This window comes from Toxoplasma gondii, chromosome XI (genome assembly GCF_000006565.2).
Source record: "Toxoplasma gondii ME49 chromosome XI, whole genome shotgun sequence".
Lineage (NCBI taxonomy): Eukaryota > Apicomplexa > Conoidasida > Eucoccidiorida > Sarcocystidae > Toxoplasma > Toxoplasma gondii.
This window is the reverse complement of record NC_031479.1, coordinates 5,413,595-5,440,799: the sequence shown is the minus strand read 5'-3', so window position 1 is coordinate 5,440,799 and position 27,205 is coordinate 5,413,595. Positions and strand designations below refer to the sequence as shown.

The following is a 27,205-nucleotide window of genomic DNA, read 5'->3' as shown; positions in this document are numbered from 1 at the left end:
TGCCTTTTTACCGCGTAAAACCTCCGGAGACTTCTCTCTGCGAAAACGGCGCCAAGCGAGATCTCAGAATTGCTTTCCACGTATACGCTCGTCTGCACAGCTCGCGCCGCGACTCTCGTCGGTGTCTGGAGGCGGTCGCGCGAAAACTCCCGCTGCTTTCGCCCACGATTCTCGAGAGAGCAGATCGAGCGGAGAAAAGAATGCGAGGTGTGTGGTAAAGTTTCTCGCGAGTCCAGATTTCCTCGAGTTCGCCGCCAAAGCCATCCCCTTCTCCTCGAGGAAGACGAGATCTCCACGTCGCGAGGGGGTTCATGTCGATATCAGTGGCGAAGAGTCTTAGGAGTCTCCGGAACTAGGTCTGCCTTTTCCTCGTCTTTTCTCCACTCGAGAGACACAGCACTCCAGAGAGCGTTCATGAAGTCTGCGTGCTCCGCGGTTTCTCGAGCGGTTTCTGCAGCTCGATCTTCACCAGTGCAACTCTCCCTTTTTTCCAGCTGTCGTCGCGCCAAGGCAGGTCACTGGGGCGCCGACGCGTTTCGAGCAAGACATTCTGCAGGCGCCTGCGAGTGTCGTTCTTTTCCTCGCGGGCTTACAGGCGCTCGGTCTTTCCAGTTGACAGGCTTGGCGAGAAATCCGCTTTTTCACTTTCCAATTCGCGTCCTCGTCTCTCTAACTCCTCCTCCAGAGAATGACTAGCGCAGCCACAACGCCTCAGCCTGCTGAGGCGTCCTCCACCTCTCGTCTCTACCGTCGCGCTTCTTGCTTTTCTTCTCGCGCTTCGCGATCCTTCTCTCCCTCACTGTTGTGCGAAAGTCGCGCGGAAGACAGATTCATTGCTCCGCCGTCACTGAGCCTGCTCCATCGACTCCGAAGCGCAGTGAAGCAGCCTTCCCTTTCCACCAGTCTCATCTCGCCCTCTGCTTCTCGCAACAGACTTGGGCGCCACTCGTCCTCTCCCGGAAACGCTTCTGCACTCCCTGTCTCTCCTTCCTCTCCTTCCTCTCCTTCTTCCTCTTCTTCCTCTTCTTCCTCTTTCCAGGGAGAGAGAGGAGTGAAGAGTGAAGCGAAGAGAGAAGGTCGAGCGCGGAGAGGAGCAGGGAGACAGTTGGAGCTGCAAGAGCTGCAGGCTCACGAGGCGTATCGGCGGCTGTTGTGTGCAAGTCTTTTGCCGACTTTGTCTGCAGAAGTCAAGTCGCGACGCAGCGGAGAAGAAGACCTCCTCGACAGTTCCTCGCAAGGAGTCTCGGACCGCGAGGCGCCGCGAGAAACAGCAGAGAGAAGACACACTCCACGCAGAGCCGCGCCTTCTTCTCCGGCCTCCACGCCCAGACGCCGAGTAAAACATCTGTTGTCTCCTACATGCTCGCTCCCGTCCAAAGTCAGAAAACGCTTCCACCTTCTCGACCTCGCGGGGGAAGCGACGCCAGAGTCGCTCTCTCCTTCCTCCTTCTTCGCCGACGAAAACGCTCGACCTGCGTCGGAGGTCTCGTCCCGCCTCTCTCACTCTCCCGGTGACCCCCGTGGACGGCCCAGCCGCAGACGCAGTCTACAGGAAGAACAAGAGAGACAAGAGGGGGAACATGAGAGAGAACGAGAGAGAGACTGTGGAGAGGAAGGCGACTCGTTTTTTGCCTCTCCTCTGGGCATGGCGACGGTCTGGGATGAATGTGGTGACGACAGGGTCGAAGAGCCTTTTCTGGGTAGCGACGAAGACTCCTGTGAAGAAGAAGAAGACCAATCGAACCAATCAGCCGCTGTCCCTCAGGTAGCACTATCTCGACTCTCTCCACTTTTTGTCTCTTTAAAAAAAGCGCTGCAGCCTCCCATCGTCAAGAAAATAAAACACATTCACAACGTATATGTATATGCATATATACATATCCATATATATATATATATATATATATATCCATATATATATATATATATATACATCCATATATATATATATCCATATATATATATATATATATAAATCATGTGTAGAAGACTCGACCAGGCTTTTATATATAAATATATATATATATATATATATGTACGGCTGTTAGTTTCGATCCTTTTCGAATGTCCCTAGTATATATGCATATCCAAGAGAAATGACTCGCTCTACTCGTTTGCATGTCTATAATATATGTGTATGTATGCGACTTCAGTATTTGACGATTCGGATGTGAATGGAGGATTTGGAAGGCGCGTTTGAGGGGTGTGAACTTTGCATGCAGCGACCGTACCGTACTCTTCCTGCTCCGGATCTGCTGGACGACTTTTACTTAAACCTCGTCGACTGGAGCCGCGCGAATCTCCTCGCGGTGGCTCTCAAATCGAAGCTTTTTCTTTGGTCTCCACAGCCGCGACACTTTGCTGACGGTCGACAGGCGCGTCTCCTCTTCAGCGCCAGCGGAACAAGTATCCCCCTTGCCGACGGAGGAGAAGGACGAGAGGTGAACCAGAAGTCAAGCCGAGGAGTCTCAATCTTTCTGTCTCGCCCTCGCCCTTTCTCTCTTCTCTTCTTTTTCTCTTCTCTTCTTTTTCTCTTCTCTTCTTTTTCTCTTCTCTTCTTTTTCTCTTCTCTTCTTTTTCTCTTCTCTCTGTTCTCTTTCTTCTTCTCTCTCTTCTTCTCTTTCTTCTTCTCTTTCTGTTTCCCCGTCTCTCTCTGCCTGGCGTTTTCTCGTTCTCTCTCGTTCTGTCTCGTTCTCCCTCTGCCTGGCGTTTTCTCCAACTCTAGGTGCTGGTGTCTCGCTCTTGTTCTTCTTGCCCGCTGTGTCCGTTGCTGTTCGCTTGTTCCTGTTCTTTTTGCTGTGCCGCGGTCTCCCTGGGTGTCTTTGCTCTTCAGAGTCGTTGCTTGTGGTTTGCGTCTCTGGAGGCGGATCTGTCTCGCTTCCTTTTTGCTGCCTCGCAGGACGGCGTGGTGTGCGTGAAGTTTTCGCCGCAATTCTCCTCGCTGCTTCTCGTCGGTTTCCGAAGCGGACTGGTAGGCGCTCGACGGTCTTTTCTTGCTCTCTCAGGCTTCTTTCATTTCCCTCTTCTTTCTCTCTTTCGTTTTTTCCCTCGTACGGTCGTCTTTAAGTTTCTTCTTCTTCGAGGTCCTCCTACCTCTTTCTACGTCTGTGTACTTCTTTCTCTCCCCTTCCTTCTGTCTTGTTTTCCTTCGTAGTCTCTTCCTTCTTCCTCTTGCTTCTATATTTGCCTCTGCCTCTGTGTCTTTCTCGCGCCTGCTGAGAGATCTGTCTCCGATTTTTCTCGCCTCTCGTGTGTCTGCTCCGTCGCTTTCGCCTTCCGCCTCTCGCCACCCGTTGCTCTGGGGTGTGCAGGCAAAGCGGCGACGGACGTCGCTCTTCTTCTTTTCCCGGTCGCGTTTCCTCGGCTTTCAGCCCCCTCGAAAGCGCTCGGTCTCTCCTGAGTGAGCTGTGAACTGCGATGGTCTCTTCTCTTTTGTATGTGCTCGTCGTCTCTTCTCTTGCGTCAAGGCGGAGATCTGGGATGTACATGCAGAGAAGAAGCTGCGCTCTCTCAGGGGCCATGCCAGCAGATGCACCGTCGCCGCGTGGACTCCCTCGCAACTGACCGTCGCAACTGGAGCGCGAGATCAACGCATTCTCATTCGAGACCTTCGCCTTGTACGTGGAAGCAGGGCGCGGGGAAGGAACACACTCGCCGGAAAAAAAGAGAGAAAGCGAAGAAGAAAAAGAACCGGGGAGCAGGGGGAGAGACGGGGGAACGAGGAATGCCAGAGAGAAGCGAAGGGCAGAAGCATGTGGAGAGAGAAAGAGAGACGCAGAAGGAGAGGGAACAGTGTGAAAAGAATGGGAGAGAGAAGAGAGTGCAGAATCGAGGGTGACGAGCATCGAAGCACAAGAAAGACGAAGAAAAACCGCTTCGCTGCGTTGCCCTGTCCCCGTCGATTTGCTCCCGAGTGCTGTTGCTCTGCTGTGCGGCAGGCGTCTCCCTACGTCTCCTGTTTGACCGGGCATGGCAGCGAGTTGTGCGGCTTGCAGGTGTCTCCGTCGGAGACTCTGTTGGCCAGCGGCGGGAACGACAATTTGCTGTGTGTTTGGGACTTCCGCTCGCTGCCTTTCTCTTCTCCTGTCTCCGCTTCTCCTGTCTCCGCGTCTTCTGTCTCTGCTCCCGCGACTGCCCGCTGGGGAACGGTCTCTTCGCTCTTCGCTTCCAGCGTCTCTGCTCTGTACGGCGCCGGCGGCCGCCTCGGGTCTCGCGACGTCTTCTCCGAACGGCTCAGAAAGCCTCTCTCTCCTCTCGCCGTCCCTGCGAGCCAAAGTGCCGGCTTTCCTCTCTCTTCTGCAGCTTCGCTCGCCAGCTGGGCCGCTGTTCGCGAGAGGCAGAACAGCTTTCTCGATCGCTCCTACGCGTTTCAGGCCTCGGGCGCCACTGTCCCCACTGTGGGGTCCGGAGGTGTCTCCTTTGTCGACTCTGAGCGCGGCTCGCTTGGGCTGCAAGCGCGTCCTTCACGCTCGCAGCGCTTCGGTCTCCCGACTTTTTCCTCCTCCTCGACTCCGTCCTTCCCTGCTCCGCTTCCCGTGGTGCCGCGCGTCTCCGCCTGGCAAGAAGATCCCGGCGCACCCGAGGAGACAGAAGAGCGAGAAGCGCCGGACGCGCGAGAGTTCCGCATCGGCTCGTCTTCTTCCGGTTCTGCTGTCCTCTTCTCCTCGCCGACCGCGGCCCCCAGCGGCTGGAGAGGCTCCAGTCTCCTGCGGGCGCCTGACTCGCTGCCTGACACTTCGCTCCGGCTGTCTCCTTTCCAAGTTTGGACGTCGTCTCTCTCTCTCTTTGGGGCAGAAGAGAGATGTCCGTTCGAAAGAGAAGCGAACGATGCAGGCACACGCGGTCGCGGCCTTTTTTCTCTTCCGGAAACGCATGCAGGCTTTGAAACGACCCTGAGTTCGCACATGTCCTCGCCTTTTGTGTCGACAGTCCCTGCTGCCTCGGCGCTTCTCTCCGACCGGACGCGACAGCTGTTTTCGCCTTCTCTGGGCACTGGCGCCGTCGCCTCTCCCTATGGATCTCCTTTCACAGCTGGGGGAGGCTCGAGTTCCTCGCGGCAACTCTTCGCTGCTCCAGGGCGAAGCCGAAGCACCGAACGAGACCGGACCCTCTCTGCGTTCTCTTCGCTTCCTGCTCCGGTCCCGCCGGTGGCTCCTGCGTTTGGAGACACCTTATTCTCTGGCCGCGAGCGGAGAGAAACGCTCAGACCTGCGGGGACGCTGGGCCTGGCGACGAGTGCCAGGTCCTTTCCTGGAGCCCAACTGGCGCCCGCGCCGGGCGCCCCCCGCCGCGGCGCGCCGAGAGACGCGAGGCCCGGCGCCGGAGCCCTCGCGAGAGACAAAAGAGACAGGAGCCGCTCGACTCCGCTTTTTGCATACGAGGAACATTCGGCTGCGGTGAAGGCCGTCGCTTGGTCCCCGCATGCGTCGGGACTTCTGGCGAGTGGAGGCGGCACGGCGGATCGACATGTCCGGTTCTGGAACACAAACGTGTAAGTTTTTTTGCGAGAGAGAGACTGTGCAGAGTTGGCCTCGCGAACGCTGCGATGCGCGTCGTTGTCGCGTTTTCTTCGAGTGGACGCGCATCTCTCCGGAGAGGTGCTTTGAGAACTTTGCGTTTTTCGTTCTTTTGGTCGGCCTGTTGCCGCCTGTGGCCTCCACTTCCCTTGTCTCATCTTGGCGCGGAGGCGTCTGGAGTTCGGTCTACGTCGTGCAGCCCCTGCCTTCGCGGGAGAAGCACAGTCCGGGGGGGGGGGCGCATGCCGTTCGTTTTCTCTCGTCAATGTTTGCTCATGGATGCGTTACTTCACGCATACAGCGTTTTTTCTGATCCGTCTCTTCAGAGCGACGACGTCCTCCGTCCACCGTTTCGACGTCGGCTGCCAGGTCTGCAATCTGTGTTTTTCGCCGCACTCCGAGGAGCTCCTGTCGACGCACGGCTTCTCCTTGAATCAAGTCTTTGTATGGTCTTACTCTCCCCGTCTTCTCTCCTCTTCCGCTGCTTCCTATGCCCGGCCTTCTTTCCTCGCATCGTCTCCCTCCTCCCTCCCCGACGCCTCTCTGATCTCAGCCTTCTCCTCGCCGTGTCTCTCCACCGCGGCAGTGGAGCGCCCTATGGGGAAAACTGCGACTCTCTCAGGTAAGACGACGGATTGCGATGCGTCCAAAGCGACTTCTTCACCGCACAAAATGGTGACTCTTCACACTCAAGCACCGCTGCCGTCTCCGATTTCATTCTATGCAGATGCATCTTCATTCCCAAACACTTCGATTCTTTCCACCTTTGTATATAAATAAGTATATATATATATATATATATATATATACATATATATATACATATATATACATATATACATATATACATATTTATACATATATACATATATATACATATATACATATATATACATATATACATATATATATATATAGTCACGGATCCTTCATTCCTATGCACTTCTGCCGTGGTCGCTCCATCTGCGCCCATCTGTATATCTCTCTGTATTTGTGAAGAGATGATCGATCTCCGATTTCCGCCAGGCTTCTCGGGGGAAAATCCCCTTGTGTGCGTGCAGACATTCAGTGTGTCACTTGAGTTTTATGAACTGAGCGTGTGACGGTGGCTCTGCGTTTCAACTTGGTTTTTTGGAGAGACTCGGAGAAGCGGCTTCTTTGCGTTTATGGTGTTCTAGTCCTTCCTCCGAAAGCCACAACGCATTTATTTAGACGCGTATGTCGATTTGCATGCATGCGCGGAAGTTTGGACTTGGACGGGTCCTCGCACAGAGGTGCCAGCAGGCAGGTAGTGCGGGGTCTTGTGCCCGGTGTTCGCTGTCACCCGTTTTTTTCAGCTCGTGAAACCTTTCTTGTGTCTTTGTTTTAAAGGACTCCCGATTTCGTGCGTCGCTCGGCTTTCTGTTTTCTCCAGGTCACACAGCGCGTGTATTGTTCGTAGCCGTTTCGCCCTGCGGCCGCCGCGCCGTGACGGGTGCGGGCAAAGGAGACGAGACCCTCAAGTTTTGGAAGGTTTTTCAGGGGAACGCAGGCGCGAAGCATCGAACCCAAGGAGAACCATTCGACGATTTTTTCTCTCGAGGACTGAGAGCCTCTGGTCGGAGAAGTCGCGCGAGGTGGGCAGGCAACCGAGAGACAGACGAAAACGAAGACACCGAATACACCCGCGAACAAGAAGAGGAAGATATCGACGCCTGGCGTTAGCGCGGCTCTGCCAGACACGACGCGTGGAGGCGAAACGCGCGATGCCGTGGAAGGACAGCCGCGCACTGTCATCAGCGACTGAAGACCTTTTTCTTCCGTGATAGGACATGCGCAAGAGTAGCTGTGGATATAGCGGGGAACGCGACTCTCTTTCCTTAGCACCGAGATCGACTCTCAGGGCGAGTTTTTCCTCTGCACTATCCCTTTTTTCGGCTTCGTTCAAAGTCTTTTTTTCCACCTCACACGACACCCTGCGCAGGCAGCTGTGCGATGTGACAGAGCAAAACGCAGGAAGGGTGTGAACCCACTCGACGGCTCCTGCTCGCGACTTCTTCGAGGAGACGCAGGTGCAGAGAAACTGACGGTAACTGCTTAACTTCTCCAGCGTTCGACTGCAGAGAAAACCACGCACCGGTGCTGGGCTCACAAACACGAGACAGAGTGAAAAAGCGATACGCTTTCTGAAGGGTGGAAAAACGAGAACTGACAAGGTTGGGCGCCAGGTCTCACCCGTAGCTGCAGGGGACTGCGAATGCTGGAGATTTCCCCGCAAGACACGGCGTATTTATTTAGTGTGTAGGAACGCCTTCTACTGACCGACAAAGCAGCGGGGAATCAGAGCAGCTTGCGTTTTTCCTCTGGGGTACACGACAACTAGGTGTGTCACTCCCGACATGCGTTTTTCACTTTGTTTCTGCAAGGCCGGTTTCCGATTGCAAGTTCCACTCTCAGCCTTGAAAAGAACACAAAGCTTTCGTTGGATTTCCAAACTAGACTGGAGACTTGCTCCCGTGTGCAGTCTTCTTCTGCCAAGAAGGCGCTAAAAAGGCCTAGAGAGGTCCGGCCATCTTGCGAGTTGTCACTGTGTAAACGGCAACTCCGAGGCCTCTGTAGCGACAGGCTCGCCAGACAGGAGGCACCTCAGCCAGAATGGACACTGGAGGTCGTAGATGTCAAGCAGCTCCGGGGGCTTTCTGGAAAAAAAACCAACGAAACTGAGATACGCACTCGAGAGCGTTGGAAGCTCTCCTCGGTAGCCGACCAAGCGCGGCATTTCCACAGCCTCGCCGTGGAAGTTCGACAAAAGCGCAGAGGGAAGCTGAAACGCAGGACAAGATTACTACCGCGCCTCTTTTTCGTGGAAGATCCTGGGGAAAGCCGACGAATGACTCTGCTCGTGTGTTCTCACTCCTCGCTCGATGGGGCTGGAAACAGTACATCGAGCAGTGAGAGAAAAAGAGATCACGAAAAACTTGCTTCCACCAAACGCTCCGGCCAGTGGTGCACTCTGTATTCTGAAATGGCTGTAGAATTCGAAATGGAAGTTCGCTGAGCTCATGCGGACCATCGGCGACTTGCTTTCTCTCAACGCTGGATGTACTCATATATATCCTGCAACTTGCAGACAGCCGTAAGCCACACGAGGCGCCTTATGGATCTTTTTCGTATCCACTCGGCAAAGACGCGGAAAGGAGTAACCCAAAGAAAAACTGGAAAACGCGGCTTTGCTCCTCATTCTCCGCTTACTTCCCCAATGTCTCGGGATCCGCAGAAAAACGCTTCTGAACTCGAGAGGTTCGTACTCACCCCAGGTAAGAGTGCTCAAATTCCTTTTAAGAAAGCAAGAACAGGGACCGTCCGCATCCCAGAGGTGTCAAAAGAGTCCGTTTTCACTGTGCGAAAAAAACTGTTCTGGACCGCCAGCCCCAGCCTGTCTTCTTGGCCGCCAGCAGGGGCCTCTCGAGTTTGGTCAAGACTTCTCGATTCCTGTTTTCTGATTTCTCTGCAAAGTCTGTTTCTCAGGCCTTGCCCCTCTTTCGAAGCGAAGCATGGAGTTCGTTGAGCGCGAAACGCAGCGACGAAAATAGATCTTGCTTTGTGTCTCTACTCCTAACGCCGACGCTGCCTGGCGGCGTTTTTTTTTTGCCGGGTCTCTCTGGAGTCTCTCGGGGGTGTCTCTCTGTTGTTGAGGCTATGCATGCAGACGACGCGGCGAAAACAGGTTGGAAACAAGAGGGCAGATGGAATGAATGTGCGCGAGAGAGGAGTTCAAAGCCGAGAAACTCCCATGTTTTCCTTCGCCGTTTTCCCCGTTTTCTGCAGCTTTTTTTTCCAACCTTTCTGGGCGCCGTCCACAGCTGCGCTCGCTCTTCCGGCTGTCGATGCATGCGATGTGTGTCGGGAGCCAATCGATTTTTCTTTGAGGCGAGGAGAAAGGACAGAGATGAAAGAGGAACGCCAGAATCTCTGTAAAACTTGTTTTTTCACCTGTGGAGACCGGGGGTCCCCGGTGTTCGGACGCCTCGACAAGCACCTGGAAAGAAACAAGGCTGCAGCGTTTTTGAGTCGCGAGAAACTAGCGAGGAGAGAAGAAGAAACCTGCGTCCTCGGGTATCTGGCTTTGTGAAAACTGTCGCGAATGGAACTTCTCCTTTTCTCGGCCTCTCACTGGACTCGACGCCTTCTCTTCTCCGCTGCTCTTTCCCCCTGTTCGTGATGGTCTCTTCGCGGCGGCCCAAACGCAGGATCTTCCCCCGCTGGTCGTTACGTCTTTCCAGTCTCTCGCCCTCCCAACCGGAACTCTGTCTTTCTCTCTCTGCTCTTCCATCGGTCCTCTCGCCTCCGCTGGTCTTCTGCCGCCTTTCCAAAGCAATCACAATGGGTCTTCCCGCTGCCTCTTCACCTCACCTTTCGCGAGGACCTTGCCGGATTCATGTCCTGCGAACCTCCTCGCGGCTTTCTTCTTCTCTCTCTAGCTACCATCGCGACCGAAGGAAACCCAAACAACCATTCTTTCCTCCTTCTCATGACTTTTCCACTTCTTCTGGGTCTTCCCCTTCTTCTTCTCCCTCTTCTTCTTCTCCCTCTTCTTCTTCTCCCTCTTCTTCTTCTCCCTCTTCTTCTTCTCCCTCTTCTTCTTCTCCCTCTTCTTCTTCTCCTTCTTCTCTGTTTTCTAGGAACAGTTTCAGTGTGGAACCGTTTAAGCGTCGCAGCTGTCCCTCTTCCTCCTGCAAGGTGTCTCCTTCGCAGCTGTTGCTTCTTCGTCACCTTCTTCGCCGTCCACCTCTCGTTCTCCCTGGCGCGGCCTGCTCTCGCGCGCCTTCTCTTCGACCTAACAGAGAAGAAAGTCCCCACAGTCCGGTGGCTGCGGCGACATCCTATGCCCTTTCTCTCGCCTCGTCTCTCCACCCAGAGGCGTCAGGAGGCGAAGAACCTCTGAGGAGCTCGGAGGACGCCGCGGGCGTCTCGCCGCTTGGTCGAGTCACCACCAAGAGACCTGTGTCTTCGTCGGCATCGCGTGAGACTCTGAGCGTTTTTCTCGACGGATCTTGGCAATCGCTTCTTCCGCGAGATGCCGTTTCTCGCGTCTCCCCTGCCTCTCCTTCCATTACGCCTTCCAGTCAGCTGTGGCTGCTTTCTCTGCTCGCGCCGCCCTCCTGTGACAGCCGGGTGGCGAGGCTGCTGGAAGGCTGGCTGGCGCATGCACTCGGAAAAAAGGATGTAGCACCACAGAGTCTCTGCTCCGGTTCGCTCCTGGCCTCTCGCGACGCTTCGGACGAACGGGAGACTCTGTTCAACTCTCTTCTCCAAGGAGAAAGCGAGAGACTGCAACACATACCTCTCGTTCTCCTCGCAGCGAGTTTCTATAACCTGCGTAAGGGATCGGAAGCCTCAGGGAGGAGATTATAGATGTACATATATGCACATCTATGGGGATATGTACATGTACACCCATATACACAGATATACATTTGTATACATGCATATGCATTTTTATATACATATACATATATTTAATATATATATATATATATATGTTCATATATGTTTATAGACAAAGATTTGCGTGTATTTGTAAATATATATATGTATATATTCATGTGTGTGAAATAAAAGCGTGAAATAGGGAAGGCGACAATTGCGTCATCTTTATAAATCGATACAGATAGAGAAATAAATAAATGTCAGGAGATGTGGTGACCTACTCAAAAAAGAGTTGCACATGCAGGAAGATGTGCGTTGATACAGAGAGATATAAACATCCAGTTGCATGTGCATATATATATATATATATATATATATATACATCTATGTGTATTTGTGAACATATATATATATATATATATATTTGTATATTGCTCTAGACTGTTACCAACGGTCCCGTGAAGCCCCTTACGTATGTCTGTCTTTGTAGAAGAGGACGGCGGAGCAGGCGTTGCTCTGTTTCTTTTTGAGAGACTTTCGTTCCTCCTCTTTCATATTGTCTTATCTTTCACACTGCAGATCGCCTAGACTTGCTTCGGCGTTTAATGACCGAGGAGCGTTTCCTTTCTTCGGCGGCTTCTGCGCTGCCCTCGCGTCTTCTTCCCTTCTTTGCGCGGCTCTACGTTCACACGTAAGGAGAAGAGAGAACGGCTTCTGTGCCTCTGTCTCCTTTCTGCACTGGAAGCAGAGGGCACCTGCTTCGAATTGGATCTTGAGAGCTGGAGAGCTGGAGAGCTCCTCTGCGATGATAGTCGCGGGAGTCCCCGATCGCCGGAAGCAGACGACACTGTCTATCTCCATCGATGTATACCGGCGCATACTAACGTCTCTCTTCGTATACCTGCGCGAATCTTTGTGGGTCTGTATCCTTGTATCGGTGTCGATCTTCATCTATACTCGTCTGCATCTGTGGTGACTGCAGGTATCGATGCTTGCGTCCATTCATCTGGAGTTTCGCATTTCTCTACCTCAGTAGCTGTCATTATTTATCTGCATGAAGGGAAGCGCCACTGATGTCTTCTTTTGCCTCTGAGCGTCGGTGGAGAAGGAAAAGGAGAAGAATGCTGAGGAAAATGCACTCTGTCCAGAGGACTTGAGGCAAATAGAAAAACGAAATTTGCTCGACACAGCTTCGCCGATTCTGGAATCAAATTACCTAGCTGTGTTTTTGTCTTCCCTTATCTTTTTCTTCTCCGCCAACTGCCGTCCTCTGCTCTCTTGTTTCTCTCTTTCCAGACTTTCTCTCGCTCTCTTCTGTTCGCCGTCTGCAGTCTCTCTCATCCTCCTCTCTCTCTCTTTTCCTTCGTCTTCTCTCTTTCTCTCTCCTCGTTTCCTCTCCTCATTCCGACCCTATCCCTTCTCTTCTCTGTGGAGTGTATCAGTTCTGTATGGTTTTCGAGTTGTTCACTTTGCGTATCCGAGAGCACGCCCATATGCTGCGCTGTTGCAGGGATTATGTCCTGCAAATAATGCACTGGTATCTTCGTCTCTTCACTCCTCGTTCCTCTTTTTACTGCGGCGTTTCCTTGCTGCCGGCTCTCGGATGCCCTACGTAGCTGTCGGTACCTCATAGCGAAAGTCGCGTCCACCGTCTTCTGATGTCTCTCTGTTTATTCGGAAACCGTTCTACAGTTCTGCGTCGCCTGCTTGAGGCAGCTGCAAGGGGTGGAGTTCTACGTCCGAAGCCTCTAAGCTGACTCGGTGATGTTCGCGACGCGGCATGAGTCGATTTGCGTTCCCGATGCGGCTCCGCTGCGCGTTTCAGGTCGAGCGACGCGACTCAGCTCGGTCCATATGGTTCCTCTGCATGCGCGACTTCTTCTTTTCGAGAGAAACTTGAACATCACATGTCGCGGAAAAAAGAATACGAAGGCTACTTCAACGCGTTGGCTGCGACTCTGGCCCTCTCTGCTTCCTCACCCTCCCAGCCTCGTTTCTCTCCCGATGTCAGTCCAGAACGAGCAGACTGGAGAACTGGAGGCTTCCTTCGCCTTTTTTCTTCTCACTTTTCTCGCGGTTCATCTGAGATCCCCGATGGGTCTGTTCTTCTTCCTCGTCACTGCCATCTCCTCCTCCTGCTTTTGCCCTGTTCTTCCTCCATCTCCTTTCCTTTTCGCGTTTCTTCTTCGCTCTCCTTCTCTCGCCTTCTCTCTCCTTCAGTCTCTGCTGGGTCACAGCCAGTGGCCGTCCTGCATGCGTTTCGTTTCCCCTTTCTTCTCTCTCTCTTTCCACGCTTCTCTGTGTTTCGCGCTTTTGTTTCTCGAATCCACGTCAACCTTCCTGCATGCGGTTTGCGGCTCTGCTTCTCTTTCTCAGAGCATCGCCGTGAGTCTGCAGGCCCTGGCGCTCTTCCACTACGCGCCGCTTGACTTCTCTTTCGCGCGGTCTTCGCCTTCGCCTTCGACAGCTGTCTCCGAGTCGCCAAGTCAGGCACTCGTTCGAGACCGAGACAGTTCAGACGCCGAGTCCGTCAACCGGCTTCTGAGGCATCCCCTGTACGCGCAGCAGATGCATGTTTTCGACGCCTCGGAATTGAACGAACTCTTCATAAGCAGCTTCTGCCGGCTCCTCCTTCTGGACACCGGCGCCACAGACACACACGGCCGAGCGACAGGAGACGCGCGCGAGGCAGGAGACGCGAAATCTGTACAACGCCGAGCTGCATGGAAGACTCAAGAGGCGCGTTGTCTACCTGCGGCGGAGGCGGTGGAGGGACGAGGGATTTGCGAAAGTCGGAGCGAGGCCGAGGACCCTGAAACGGGCGCATTCGTCTTCGAGCGAAGAACCGAGAAGGAAGAAAATAAAGTCGAACGAGAGAAGGAGGGAAAGGAGGGAAAGGAGGGAAAGGAAAGGGAGGGAGAGAAAGAAAACGCTCTGTCTCTTGTAGGGCTCGTGAGACTCACAGATGTTTTGCTTCTCCGAGATGGATTCATGAGAGAGCAGTTCGCTGTCTTACGAGAGAAGCATCTGGCGTCGCTGGCGCCTGCGCCTGTGGGAGAAGGAGGAAAGACGAAGAGAAGAGGCGACCTCTGCGACGGTGACCAAGTTTTGGATGACATGCACAGCTTCTGGAGCGTCTACATCGAGCATCAGGAGGCTGTTCTTGAGTCACTCTGTCGCAGATTTCTGAGGGTAGAAGCCGACGCGTGGAAGAACCTTTCTCCCCGAACGCTTCTCAATCTCCTTCATGCCCTCCTCCGCCTCCATCAGATCAGCCCCGACGCCTTAGGCGCCTCTGTGCGAAGGTCACGAGGTCAGGGTATTCTCTCTTCGCTCTGCCCGCCGCCTCCTTCTGCTGCTCTTGCGTCGGCTGTTGAGTATCACCCTGCGTATGGTCGAGACGAAGAAGGACAGGGACTGGAGGAAGGCGAGGCTGCGCGTCTGGAGCGCTCCGAAGGGCAGGAAGGCCTCGCATGCTCCGAGCGATGGGGGGCCTCTCGCGAACAGGAGACAAGTGACCCTAAGCGGTGGCGAAATGCGTTGTGGGCCGACTTGCTCCGAACGGCCATCGACGCTGTCGGGGGACCTGGCGCCTCAGGTCCGATTGCTGCATATGCTGCCTCGGCCTCTTCTCTCGCGGCCGCTTCTCTCGCACCCGCTTCTTCGCTCGTTTCTTCTTCTGCAGCTTCGAATGCTGTCAGTGGGAAGAAGAGCGACCCTGCTGGACCGTCGCCTCCTCCCGTCTTTCTGCTGCTCGGTAAGCCTTCTGTGTGGAGCAAAGACTCTCGAGAACAGCCGAGAACAGACTGTCTCCATGAAGAATGAGTTCTTCTTCCGAGTTGAACGGAACAGAAACGATTTAACGGATTTCCCCTGTCCAGGCTTCCTCTAGCTGTCTTCCTCTCTCCCCTTCATGAAGCAGTGCACCTCATCGTTCTCTCCCTGTTCTTTCGCCTGCCGACTCGGTTGCATCCTCTCGCTGCCTTGCCATCTTCTCGTGCGTACAAAAAATTCTTGGCGGTGCAGGAATTCATTCACAGGCCGGCCCCCGAGTCCCGAACTGGATTTCTGCAGAGACGTTGACGCTTGGAAAGTGTGTCTTCTTCTGAAAAAAAATTGAGTCGAGAAGTCGAGTAGCGAGTTGAAGGTCTCGATATTCAGCTCGACTGCTGACTGCTGCGTCCGACATTATCCCATCTCTGTCGATTCCTCGTCCCTACGAACGAAAGAGACTCCTGCGTTTTTCAGGCTCGCCGCAGGATTCAAAGCTCTCACACAGTGGGGTTTTGCGCGTCGTTCCTGGTGCGGTGAAACCTCCTTTTCCGACTCGCCTTGTGTCCTTGTGTTCTCGCGCGCCTGCTGCTTCCTCGGTCGGTTGCCTCCCCGCAGGTCCCGCTTCGTGTGGATTTTCTCTCTCCTGTATGCTTCGTTTTTCTTCAGCGCAGCTCCTGGCCGAAATTCGCCAACGCCCAGAGCTAGGAGCTGTCGAGGCTGCTCTCCTTCTCGACGCTGTCGCCTGTCTCTCCTCCCACCCTTTCACACGATCTTTCTTCGTTGACACTAGAGGATTCCCTCTCCAGCGTGCCTCTTCTCCTCAGTCTTCTTCTCCTCAGTCTTCTTCCCCTCAGTCTTCTTCCTCTCAGTCTTCTTCTCCTCAGTCTTCTTCCCCTCAGTCTTCTTCCCCTCAGTCTTCCTCTCCTCAGTCTTCTTCCCCTCAGTCTTCTTCCCCTCAGTCTTCTTCTCCCCAGTCTTCTTCAGCTTGTGTTCCCGTCGCGCGTCGGTCTGAAAGCGTCGAGCGTTTGGCTGAGAGCTTTTTTTCTCTCCGAGAGGTGGGTGCGGAAGTCGTTGTCTCCCCGCTGCCTCGCCGCCGCGAGCAAGAGGAGGAGGTTGAACGGCTCTTGAGGTCTCTGAGTCTCAAAATCCTGCGGCTGCACCCTTCTCTCCCAGTTGGACACCAGCGCAGACAGGAGGGCAAAGTCGTCGCAGGCGACGCAGAAAGAAATCGAACTGAACAAGAGGTTTCCAGCGAGAAAACGAGAGCTGCGTCTCACTTCCAGGAGATAACCGCCCCGCCCTCCTCTTCACCTCAGTCTTCTCTCTCGTCTTCTCTCTCTTCTTCTGTCTCTTCTTCCCTCTCTTCTTCCCTGTCTTCTTCGCAGTCCTCATCTGTGTCTTGGCGTTTTCCAGCAGTCGACGATGTTCTGGTCTGTGATGTTATCCAAAGAGCTGTTTTTCGAGATGTTCATGGTCTGACCCTCCCGGCGGCCCTTCATCTTCTTCAAGGCCTTCGCGACATTCATGCGTAAGCGTCGTCCCTATCGCCGCTTTGCTCTGATTTCTTTTCTCTGCTTCCTCTTCCCTGCTTCTTTTTCGCCTCTAAGGCTTCTTCCCGGTGTGCTGCTCCTTGGCGTTCTTCTCTTCTCCTGTTCCACCTACTTCTTCTCTCCCGTCTCTCCTTCTCAGTCTTCCATAGCCTCCCTCTCTGTCGTTCCTTCTCTCTCCTCGTGTGCCGTCCTCGTCGCCTCCGCAGAGGTGCGTCGCGGCTGCGTTCTGACACTCGCGTTTCCACCACTGTCTGCCAGTCTTGCGGCCTCCCTCGTTCGCTGTAGGTTCGACCAGTTTCCCCTCTTCGAGCTTCTTCTCGCCAATGTCCTGAGAGAGGCGCACAGTCTGGAACCCCAACAAATCCTCTTTATCGCCGCCACACTTCACGGCCTCCGATACTCTCTGGTTCGCTCTCTGTCATCTTCTCTTTCTTCTTCGTCTTCTTCCTCCTCTTCGTCTCAATCTTCATATCACTCTCCGCCTCTCTCTCGCTCTGTTGCTTCTTCTCTGTCGCGGAGGGATTCGTCTTCGGACGCTCCGACGACACCGGCGGAGGAGGCTGAAGACAGAGGCGTCAACGGGGCTGTGGACGCCTCTGTCTCCAACCTCTTCTTCCGCAAACGCGCGCTCTTCGCCGCCGTCAAAGAGCGAAGGCGACAGCGACGGCGTCTGAAAACCGTGAGGCAGATGGAGCAGCAAGTGCTCCAGTTGTTCGTCGACCGCCAGGCCGAGTTTCTGCATGCGCCGAGAGAGTTCGCGGCTCTCTTCTACGTCTTCAGCAAAGTAAGGCTTTCACAGGCTGGAAGGCCAGGACAAGAGCTGTTTCTCTTTTTTTTTCGGTTCGTCCAGAGACAGTTCTGCAAGTGCGTCACGCATGCAGCGAATGCGCGTCTCTGTCTCGTCTTCCCGAAGTTCCACCACTCCGCGGAAGTCCGCGTTAGATCGAGCAAGCGTTGGAAGAGGCTTTTCACTGCACCGGTGGCTGCTTGTTTGCCGAGCTCTCCCAGAACGCGGTGCTTGGTTTTCCTCAAAAAGTAGGAACTTTGCACAATCGGACGTCTTCGAGAAGGTCGTTCCCGCCTTCGGAAACGCTGCTCACTCACATTCCCCGTGTCTTTCTTTTCCACTCTTCTTCGCTCTTTTCAGACGCGCCTGCTGACGCCTGCATGCGTTCTGAAGCTGCAGGCCTCGTGCCTGTCTCAGTTGCCGCGCCTGGCGCCGCGCGACTTGACGCTCTTCTCGCTGGGTGTCTCCATCGCGGCGTCGGCGCCCGGAGCTGTCGCTTTTCCCAGGGAGATTCTCTCTGCACTTTTCTCCGCTGTGGCGGCTTCTCTCGCCGCCTTCTCGCCGAGGGAGCTCGCCGTCGCCTGCTGGTGCATGCATGCGCTCGGCTGCGCCGGGCCTGGAGCTCCGCCGGGAGAGCTGCGGCGGCTGGTCGACTCTTGTATGCAAAAGCTCCACAGCCAAATGCGGCTTTTCTCGCCGAAAGAGCTGCTCTTGATCTCGCTCACGCTCGCGCGCGCAGAGCTGCAGAGACAGACGATTCTCCTCGACCTCTTTCGGGCAATTTACGCCTTTCTCCCGCTCTACGACCCCGACGAACTCGCAGTGGTACGCGTGCTCCAGCGAGAGACGAATTCTTCACACACCAGCAGGGGAGCTCTTTTCAGAGATTCGGATCCCCTGCTTCAGGGAAAAGGCGCTTTTTTCAGAAAGTCAGAGTAGCGTCGGTCATCAGACAGAATGGGGAGGTTTCAGAGACGTTTGCAGGCCTCTTCATCAGCGTGTGTCGCGGCATTCTGCTCTGCACCTGTGGGTGGTCTTCGGCTGTCTTTTCCGCCGCGGCTGTATCCTTTTCGTAGGGTGGATTCCAGTCAATGCAGATATCTCCTTCGTTCTTGGAAACGGATGTAACAACTCAGCGTCGAGACGTTACTGCGCTTCCAGTTGTGTCTTTCCTGACATGCATGTGAAGGGGGAAGTGAGGAGGCAAAGACGAGGAGGGCAAGAGGAAAGCTGCAAGGAAGAAAACTCCCAAAAACTCACAAAGCGTTCCCTACCCCCAAAAAGAGTACCAGCGGCACACCATGTCTTCGAGTTTGACAAAAAAGCGCCTTGAAATGGAGACAGCGAGAAGGCAAGGTGCAGGATGGAAGCCGAAGAGAGGCGAGAGAAGAGAAAGAAAAGGACATCTGAAAACACCGGTCGCATAGTCTCATTCCTGTACCTCGATTCCTCTTCTCTTTTCGCCCAGGCTGTCTTCGCGTTTGGCCGCTCACGGATCGTCGACGGTCCTATCGAACTCCGCTTCCTTCACCATGTCGCTCTCGCCATTCCCCTCTTCTCCCCGCTGGTAGGCTTTCTTCCTGTGTGTTGGCTTTTGTCTCCTCGCTTCCCCAAAGCCTTCCTGGAGACGGAGGCCGTCCTGCAGGGGGAGAGATGGACTCACTTCTTGTTGTAAAGAGGCGCCCTCTTACGACTGGAAAAAGAAGTTTCCCAAGTCGAAAAACAGCTGGATTCAAGTTCGTCGTCTCTGACCCACTTGTGCCGTTAAAGCAGAACTCGGTCTACTTCATTGAACGCGAAGCAACTCCATATACAGTGTCGGCAATCCGAACTGAGCAGATAACGCAGAAGTCTTCGATTTTCTGTCAGATCTTCCAAAACCCCTTGGATTGATAAAGGCAGGCAGCGGCTGTTCACTGTCTCGACTGTTCCACGAAACTCCCTCCAGTTCATCGAGAAAATGTCTATCGAGCACCTCGTGTACCGCGCGGCAGGGCGTTTACACTCTCGGCGACGCGAGTCGTTCTGGGTGTAGGCATTCACAGTTGATCGGCTGAGTGGAGACACAAAACCATCGCAGGGAAGGGCGCTATCTGACATTGCGATGTCTCTGCATGTTTGCTTTTCTTCTGTCCTGGAGACGTTTCTTCGAAACATTTGTGGCGTTGTCTCCTCGCGACGTCGATCTCTTCAGGCGCTCGCGCAGGTCGTTCTCGGCCTCTACTCCCTCCAACGGTCTCCCCCCTCTTCTCCTCCTTCTTCTCCGTCTTGTCCGTCTGCCTCGGTTCCTTCTTCTTCGCTGTCAGCCTCGCTGGTGCAGAAGCGGAAGGAGATTCGGGAGCAGCTGCTCCGGCGAGTCCTGGCAGAGGCGCCGACGCTTCCTGCTCGTCACCTGGCGGGGATTTTTCTTTGCGCGGCTGCGCTAGCGCCGAAGGAAGCCGACCTGCGGCAACTGATGGACGCCATGCTCGTCCGCGTCCCTGCAGAGCGGCCAGCCCAGAGACCGGAACAGGAAACGAAGGGAGCAAGCAAACGCGAAGAAAAGAGAGGAAAAGGAGAAGGCGTCGGGCACCGATGGGAGGAGCGCGATGCAGAAGGTCAGACGCAGCGCGTGTCTGCTGTCTCTGCGACGAGTCGTTCTCCGTCGGTGAATCACGGCGAGGAGCGACGAGAGAGACATGCGAAGGTGGAGGAAGTCAGCAAACTGTGCATGCTATCAGCCGTCGAACTCGTTCGCCTGTTGCAGACCACGGCGGACCTCAGCTTCTTCCCTCGGGCCTTCGTCAAGTGTTTGCTCTTCGCGCTCCGAAAGAAAGCAGACAACCTCGACTGTACGTGCAAGATGTCACCTAGCGTACCCTCGTTGTTCCGTCTTTGCTTCGTTTTTCCAGCACCCTTCGTTTCCTTTGTCTCCTGATTTGGAGCGCAAACCTGTCGGTGGACTCGAGTGGCGGCTGGGCAAAAGCTTCAGGTTTGTGGAGACCCAGGAATCAAGTGCGCTCGCGTGGAAAGCAGAGACAGTCGCGACCGACCTTGTCTGAGCAGTGTAGCTGCATGCACAGGGCTCTGCTCGAGTGATAAGGTCCGCCGCAGGCTTTCTCAACTCCTCACTCTTATTTTTTGCACCGCCGCCTCTCCTGTGTACTTCCTCACCAGCCGTGTGTGTCGCCGTGTGACCTGCGAAGGCGTATGCATTCGCCGAGCACCGCTCGGCCTCCCCCGCGATTCTGCAAAGCGGCTTCTCCTTTTTAGTTCGCGCCTCCTGCGTTTCTGCGGCTGTCTGCACAGCTCTGCAGCTTTTGAGTGCACTCTACGCCCTCGACCAACTCGGCTACGCGCCTCCTCGTCTGCGCTGGCGCCTTGGCTCTTTGGTGAAGGAGAAAAGCGCGAATTACAGAATCAACATGTCCGACCTTCTCGCCGCGGCCCCAGTGCTGGTAGGCAGAGTCAGCGACCGGAAGAGACGCCTCCGAGTCTCTCCGTTCGCCAGTCTCTGGCGACGTTCACGGAACGCCCAGGGGAACAACGACCGCGTCTGCTTGTTCCTCACAGTGTTCTACAAACGCCGCTGTTGAAGTCGATTGTCATCTGTCCTCTCGGAGGAAGAAAACATTGGGTGTCGCGAAAAAATCCCGTATTTTGACAACTGTGTGGCGACGGTCGGAAGACGCGAAGAGCCTTGTGGGGGCTTACAGCTTCTGTAAATAGAGTGCCATTGAAAATGACGCGAGATGGACTCGGCGGTTGAACACGAATCTAACCGTGAACGGGAGAAACAAAGAGGGAGAGAGGGAGAGACGCTCGAAGATTGGAGGGAGAAGAAAATAGAAGAAAATGACGAACACCGGGTGGAAGAAAGGCGAACAGACAGGACATGTTTTGACGGGGGTCTGCTGCTGTGCAGAGTTGCCACTTGAGTTTTTTGATTTCGTCACGAAAAAAACTGATAAACTTAGAAACGGTGTCAAGTGCCTTTCGACGTTCAGATTACTGTGAGGCCTTTGTTCTGTGTCGAGTTTTCTCTCGTTTTTCTTGGGGTCTGGCATGGCGACTCGCGCTCTCTCAGGTAGCGTGTGTCTGCTTCTTCGCCGCGTTCTGTCTTGCGTTTCTGTGTGCTTTCGCGAAAGAAGAGTATAGGCATGCAACAGAACTACACTGTTCAAGCTCATCAATTCAGCGACTTCTTCTCTCTTCTGTGTGAAGCCCAGTCGGCGGTTTGGCGAGTGCTGCAGAGGCGAGGCCTTCCTTCTTGAGCAAATCTCTGCTGTTTTCAACCTGTTTTCTTCTCCTCGCCTTTCGCTTCAGGACCGCCTAGGCATCTTCAAGAGACTCGACTTAAAACTGCAACACGAGATCTACGACCGGCTAGATGAAGAGACACGACGACAGGTCACCGAACCTCTGCCTCCCAATGACCCGGTGTGTCTCCGCTCTCTTATATCTTGGAAGTTCTTTTTTGTCTGCAACGTTTCTTGTTTAGCATTCAGCTCCTCTCGTTTGTCGTCGCGAAACTTCTTTCTCTGCCTCCTTCGTGAAGCCTCCCTCGTTTTTCTCGTTACTTCTCTCCTCTGGTTCTCCATCTTGGTCTGCTACTCCATGACTTTCTCTCTGGCGGTCTCTTTTAGGTTGGCGCCTTTTGTGCTGTCTGCTCGCTTTGTTACTTCATGCCTAGATTCGTGATTTTCGTCTGTCTCGCTTTTCTCTAGGGTCAAGTTTTTCGTATTTCCCCGCGTCTCTTCAGGGATCAAAGCTCGTGAGGTGCCTGTGACTCGATCTGTTTGACTAGCTGTCTCTCCTTGGTCTTGGAGGGCGTTCCCACTCTTTCGGACTCTCTCAGATCTGAATGTATTTCTTCACTTCGGTGTTTTCTTAAAGCATCTTTCACATTCGCAACTCCTCTTCTTGTTTCGTTCTCTCCTTTCCTTGTCGCGGAACAGAGTGAGGCCTCGACGCTGCATGTGGCGCCGCGGGCGCGGAACCTCGCTCTGTTGCCGTCCCGAGTCGAGGGGAAATTCGCCTCGAAGGTCTGTCTGCTTTTTCCGAAGAAGAGAGCGGGGACCCGACAGCTTCCTTCACAGTTTCTCGAGGTGAGAACGTGATATTCCAGTCGCTCCCTTTCCATTCTCTGCGGATCCGTTTTTCCATCGCATCCATTCGCCTCGCAGGCCGCGCCCCGTCCTTTGGAACAAGCGCGCTGAGAGGAACACAGGTGAAAGACCTCTCACGATGCCGCACCGTTCCATGAGTAAATGCACATCTCGACAAATACAAATATGTATATTCATGCATATACATATATTTACATATATATATATATATATATGTATATTTACATATATATATATATATATATATATATGTATATTTACATATATATATATATATATTCATATATGTATATATATGTATATGTTTATCTATGGGGTATGTCGTGTTGTAGGTCGGTTTGAACTGGAGAGTGTTTTTGTCCATTTGCTTCTGCACTGGAGGAGAGAGTGGAAAGGTGATGAAGGCGACTTTTTTCCTTGGTGCGTTGCCTTCCTGGGGCGTCCTGCAGCTCCCGCCGGGACCTGACCCGCGAGACGCCGAGAGAGGAGAGGCTCTCGCGAGCGAGAAGAAGCGAAGGACGGCGCCGCCGTCGCCAGAGGAGGAAGCGCTGCAGAGAGAGGACGAGCCGACAGACTGGGGATCGCGAGAAGAAAAGCATGCAGCGGAGATCTTCAGAGAAGCGATTCGCAGGCTCTGAGAGAACTCCTCTCCTTTCCACTTCAGCCTTTGTCACTGTTAGAGTCAATGGCATTTCCACGCCAGCGTCAGAACCTCGACAGCTGAAGGCGCACCGCTTTCAAAATCAACAGTCGCCTCCTCTGGGAAGCCGCAGGTGTGCAGAGACCGAGAAGTCACGCCGAAGAAAACTGAAGTAGAAAAAAGAAAAGAAGCGGAGCCAGAGAGAGAGAGGAGAGAGAGAACAGAGAGGAGAGAGAGACGAGAGAGGGGAGACCAGATGCCGGGAGACGACAAAGCTGGTCGTATTGGTGGGGCGAGCGTCTTCGGCGTTTCGAGCTGGAGAGGTTCCGAGCCAAGCGGAAAAGTAGAGAGGCGTCTCCTGCGTTGATTTCTCACTTCGCGGGAGAGTCGCTGTGACGAGTACGGAGGAGAGAGCGAGGGAGAGCTGACTGGTAGAGGTGCATTGTGTTATCCCCAGAGTCTCTGCGTCGTCCATTTGACTTCCAAGTTCATGCGAACTTCCAAACAACTTCAAAAAACACAAACGCAGTACTGTCTAGACAGTCGGGGAAACGATCGCATGCAGCAGTTCATCTCTTCTCTCAAGCGCGTGATCTGTTCTCTTCTAATCTTGCTTTCGTCTTTCCTCCACCCAGTTTCTCTCATGTCCCCTTCTCTCGACTGCAAGTTATGCTTCCTCTCCATCTTCTTCTCTCACCACCATATCTCTTCTCTCTTTTTTCTCCTCCCCACCAGGGCGCTTGTCGATCTGAGGCTCCAGCTCAGAGGCTGTTCACACCACAGATGTCACACGCGCTGCAAATCCTCGTTTCGTCTGTCGGTGCCCTCCTTCCTTCTCCTTTCTCTCTGTTACGTCTCCGTCCTTCTCTCGTTTCCCTCCTCTCCGCTCTGCTCATCTTCTCTCTCTTCTTCCCTCACTTTTCCTTCTTCCCCTTCTCTCTCGTCTTCTTTGTCTGCTCGTGACCCTGTGTGGTTCTGTCTTTCCTGCTTGTCTCCTTTTCTTTTGCCATGGCCCTCTCCCTCCTCTTGTTCCCTTTGCGGAGTCCAGAGCGGTTCCCCTCTCGTCCTGGAGAGAGAGACTCTCTCCAGGTCAGCGCCGACAGATCAGGACAGGCTGTAGACCTCGCTGGTGTGTCTCTGAAGAAAGAAGCTAGAGTTTCTCGCTCTGCCTTCTCGCGTTCTCTGAAGCGCGCCTTTTCCAGTATGTTTCAGGCGCGACGCAGAGTCGACCAGGCAGGAACGAAGTGCGAAACTCTGTTTCCTTTCTTGAAACCACCAGCCGATTATCCTCAGCCGCCTCCACCGCACACAAAATTGCTGAAGCGCGGACGCGAGCCAGAACCTCCCCCGCCGTCGGGGCGCCCGCCACCCGGAGTCAGCGACGCGACGCCGCCCTGTAGAACGGAGAAGCCAAGGAAAAAGAGCACAGGGGAGACACAAGAGATCGGGAACGGAGAAAACAAAGAAAAAGAGCACAGGGGAGACACACGAGATCGGGAACGGAGAAGAAAAAAGCTTGGGAGGAAGAAGAGGAGTGGGGTGGAAGTTGAAGGACAGGAAAGGCGAGAGCCGAGAAAAACGAAGAAAGAGAAGAGAACCGGGGAGAAGGTCGGCATGGGGAAAACGCCGAGAAGTGGAGAGGGAAGAAAGGTCGAAGCAAAAGGACGGAAACAGGAGCAGGCAATCAAAAGGGGATATAATCGGAAAGGGGAGGGGCAGTGTGCACAACGCAAACGCGATGGCACATTCCGCAGGAAGAAACGGGAGTTCTCTGAAACTTCCGACCTTGACGAGGGGGAAGTCAGACGCAAACCGCACAAAGACAGTGTCCACCTGCGCATCTAAGTTGGTGCTCTTTTTTCACTTGTGTTCGACGGCAACTTCCCGGCAAGAATTCGGAGCAGAAGGAGCAGAACGTCAAGGAGATGCAAGGCCTTACGCGAGAGAAGAAATGGAGACATGTTCGCCGCAAAAAAGACACCCAAAAAGACACATTGCTGCCCCAGAAGAGAGACGAACGTCGAGGACTCGAGCAACCAACCACCGGAATGCAACCGGTTCGTCGCACCATCCAGGCGCGAGAAGTGGATGTTAAACCTTCCTTTCTGTCTGGGGTGTGCTCCTCTTTCGAAGAGATCTTAAACGGAGTGGACCTCTGCAAGAGACGATTCAGAACGGAATTGCACAGTCTCGTGCTGTTTTCGTCTTACCATTTGCCTGTTGCGGCGACCTTGATTTGGGTAATTGGGCGAAAAGATCGTCTGGAAGAACAGGCGAATCTGAGAGGAGGAAAAACGCAAAGGCTGTGAAGATCCATTTGAGCGCCGAGGGAACTCCTTCGAAAGCCTCCGCTGTCTCTGTCACACGTTCTGGTTCCCTTGTCTGCCGGAAAAACGGTGAAAAAGACGCGCTTTGTCGGCAAAAAGAGACGGGGACGACCTTCGTGGCAAAGGCGTATTGAAACCCAGGTTGAGAAGAACTCGAAGAAAACTTCTGGCAAGCGATCGAGAGAAACGTGGAGACTCAGACACAGACGCGGAACAAACTGACTCATACGCAACTAGAGAGACGAAATCGATACAGACGCATACACACATACTCATGAGCATATACATATGCATATATATATATATATATATATATATATGTATATATATGTATATATATGTATATAAGCGTAGCTTTGGTTGTACCGAAGCCTAGAGACGTATGCCTGAGCGCAAAGAGGTTTACAACGATGCATGGAGGTAGAAGTAGAGAGAGGTAGAGCGCCCCGCAAGAGGGGTACGCGTCATGGTGTCTGCAGGGTCTTGCTTTCGTGCTCTCGGTGTGTTTCGGGGACCAGGCTAAACTTACAAAGTCGACGAGAGCAAAAAGGAAAGCACAGAGTCGAACAAAGAGGCCTGGCCTCACTGCTTGTCTCGAACTCCGAGCATCACTCTGAGAGCCGGGTCTTCCGGCCTCATCTCCATAGACAATTTGGCCGTTGATAACTCTGGCGCGTCCGCGGGATGACGAGTTTACAGGGCCTGGAGAAGCCCACGGATTGGGCGCGGCGGCAGAAGGCTCGTTCTCCATCCCTCCATCGAAGTAAATCCGAAAAAGAAGAGAAAGAAGAAGGCAAAGAGAAGAAAGAACTGGGGAAGCACCCGCGCAGCAAAGCCGCGCAGAGCGGAACGCGTACGCAGGGAGGGTCTCGAACGAGACGCGGATAAGGGTGCTGGAAAAACGCACTAAAAGGAACACCACAAACCCCAAAACTTAAACAAAGGAGAAAGAGAGGATGAAAGGTGTTGAGACGGCAAAGATCAGCGAGCTACTCAAGGAAAGGAGCACGGACATGAAGACACAGGAGGTGAATAAAGGAGTGGTGATCTCAAGCAGCGATAGGCCTGAGCAGAAAAAGTGGAAGGGCGGCAAGAGGCCAGCCGCCAAAAAACGGAAAAGATGAAGAACTGCAGACGAGCAAGAGAAAAGAAGAGCAAAGGAATCCCGCGAAAGTCACCACGGCTCGACAGCGCGCCTCTTCATCCCCCGCGGCACAGGCGTAGAAAGTGCCTCTCTGAGAGCACTCGAAGGACGGGGCTTTTCCTGCGACGACTCACGCGACAACAAATGTGGGTCTACACTCTGTCACTTTTAACGGTTTTTCTGTCGTGTCTTCTTCCCCGTTTCGCCATTGCAACCCTTGTTCCGACGCATTAGTCGTTCACCTAACTTTCTGGTGCTTGTGAGCACACGCGGCAGCCGAGAAAGGCTCAGATCCACGAATTGCCGAACGCATATGTAGACTCACATCTCTCATATGCAAGTAAGCATGGACGACATTTCGCAACTTTCGACTGACAAGCCAACGAGAGACGCAAATGAATTACTTGAAGCAAAGAGGGACCTGGCTCGAGTGCCAACGATACGTCAACAGAGTGGAGAAAAGGGGGAGCAGCGCATATGTACATCCCAAAAAGGATGGATTCAAGCAGTGAGAAAAAGAGGGGAAAGAGGTGACAGACGCGAAAGGACGGGGAAACGCGATGTCACGAGGCTGGGGAATATCCGGATACGTCGAGGGAATTCTCGTTGCCCACGGAGGTGTATGCAGAGAGACGTACGTATATAGACCTGTAGACTGAGACACAGCCAGAGAGCACCCACCAGTGAGGATAGGTTTGACCACAAAGATGTGAAAGGAGGAGGCAGATGCACAATGTAGGCAGCACTTATTCTCGCAGGAGAACGGGGTGCCAGAAAAATCCAGGACTTCACATGTGGTCGGTAGTCGTGAAGTGTCAGGCGTGGTATTGCATGGACAACGTTTGTGCAATACCTCGGGTCTACGTCCCCGACAACTCCATAATCGGCTGTGTTTTGCTGTTCTCCGGTGAATGCGTTCAAAAGAACGGAAAAAAGACAGAGAAACGCCC

The 27,205-nt window shown here is 53.7% G+C and overlaps 3 protein-coding genes across 3 annotated transcripts; 2 read left to right on the top strand and 1 right to left on the bottom strand.

The window, feature by feature from the left end:
* Nucleotides 1–688: 688 nt before the first annotated feature.
* On the top strand, nucleotides 689–7,610 carry TGME49_316620 (WD domain, G-beta repeat-containing protein; the record flags this gene model as incomplete). The annotated part of the gene is made up of 7 exons (XM_002364785.1): nucleotides 689–1,765; nucleotides 2,223–2,441; nucleotides 2,900–2,971; nucleotides 3,468–3,617; nucleotides 3,939–5,491; nucleotides 5,843–6,138; nucleotides 6,931–7,610. 7 exons carry the CDS (start codon nucleotides 689–691, stop codon nucleotides 7,218–7,220), a joined length of 3,657 nt encoding a protein of 1,218 aa, XP_002364826.1. The 3' UTR covers nucleotides 7,221–7,610.
* Nucleotides 7,611–9,445: 1,835 nt separating this feature from the next.
* On the top strand, nucleotides 9,446–23,076 carry TGME49_316610 (hypothetical protein). The gene is made up of 13 exons (XM_018782909.1): nucleotides 9,446–10,875; nucleotides 11,505–11,616; nucleotides 12,751–12,931; nucleotides 13,302–14,682; nucleotides 15,366–16,227; nucleotides 16,535–17,033; nucleotides 17,397–17,861; nucleotides 18,505–18,603; nucleotides 19,231–19,867; nucleotides 20,325–20,473; nucleotides 21,342–21,455; nucleotides 21,974–22,123; nucleotides 22,594–23,076. Exons 1-13 carry the CDS (start codon nucleotides 9,717–9,719, stop codon nucleotides 22,780–22,782), a joined length of 5,997 nt encoding a protein of 1,998 aa, XP_018635285.1. The 5' UTR covers nucleotides 9,446–9,716; the 3' UTR covers nucleotides 22,783–23,076.
* On the bottom strand, nucleotides 22,941–26,996 carry TGME49_316600 (hypothetical protein). The gene is made up of 3 exons (XM_002364783.2): nucleotides 25,641–26,996; nucleotides 24,995–25,063; nucleotides 22,941–24,178 (listed from the first exon to the last, which is right to left on the bottom strand). Exons 1-3 carry the CDS (start codon nucleotides 25,860–25,862, stop codon nucleotides 24,074–24,076), a joined length of 396 nt encoding a protein of 131 aa, XP_002364824.1. The 5' UTR covers nucleotides 25,863–26,996; the 3' UTR covers nucleotides 22,941–24,073.
* Nucleotides 26,997–27,205: the final 209 nt, after the last annotated feature.

What these genes read in the sequence shown, in the direction of transcription:
- TGME49_316600 (XM_002364783.2), bottom strand. Translation starts at nt 25,862, where the DNA reads ATGGAGAACGAGCCTTCTGCCGCCGCGCCCAATCCGTGGGCTTCTCCA. An exon ending in TTTTTGCTCTCGTCGACTTT is followed by an intron (nt 25,064 to 25,640) that starts GTAAGTTTAGCC and finishes TCCTCCTCTCAG; the next exon opens with ATTCGCCTGTTCTTCCAGAC. An exon ending in GTCGCCGCAACAGGCAAATG is followed by an intron (nt 24,179 to 24,994) that starts GTAAGACGAAAA and finishes TCCGTTCTACAG; the next exon opens with GGCGGCGTCGCGTCGCTGAC.
- TGME49_316610 (XM_018782909.1), top strand. Translation starts at nt 9,717, where the DNA reads ATGGTCTCTTCGCGGCGGCCCAAACGCAGGATCTTCCCCCGCTGGTCG. An exon ending in GCGCGGCTCTACGTTCACAC is followed by an intron (nt 11,617 to 12,750) that starts GTAAGGAGAAGA and finishes TGCGCGTTTCAG; the next exon opens with GTCGAGCGACGCGACTCAGC. An exon ending in TCTTCTACGTCTTCAGCAAA is followed by an intron (nt 17,034 to 17,396) that starts GTAAGGCTTTCA and finishes CGCTCTTTTCAG; the next exon opens with ACGCGCCTGCTGACGCCTGC.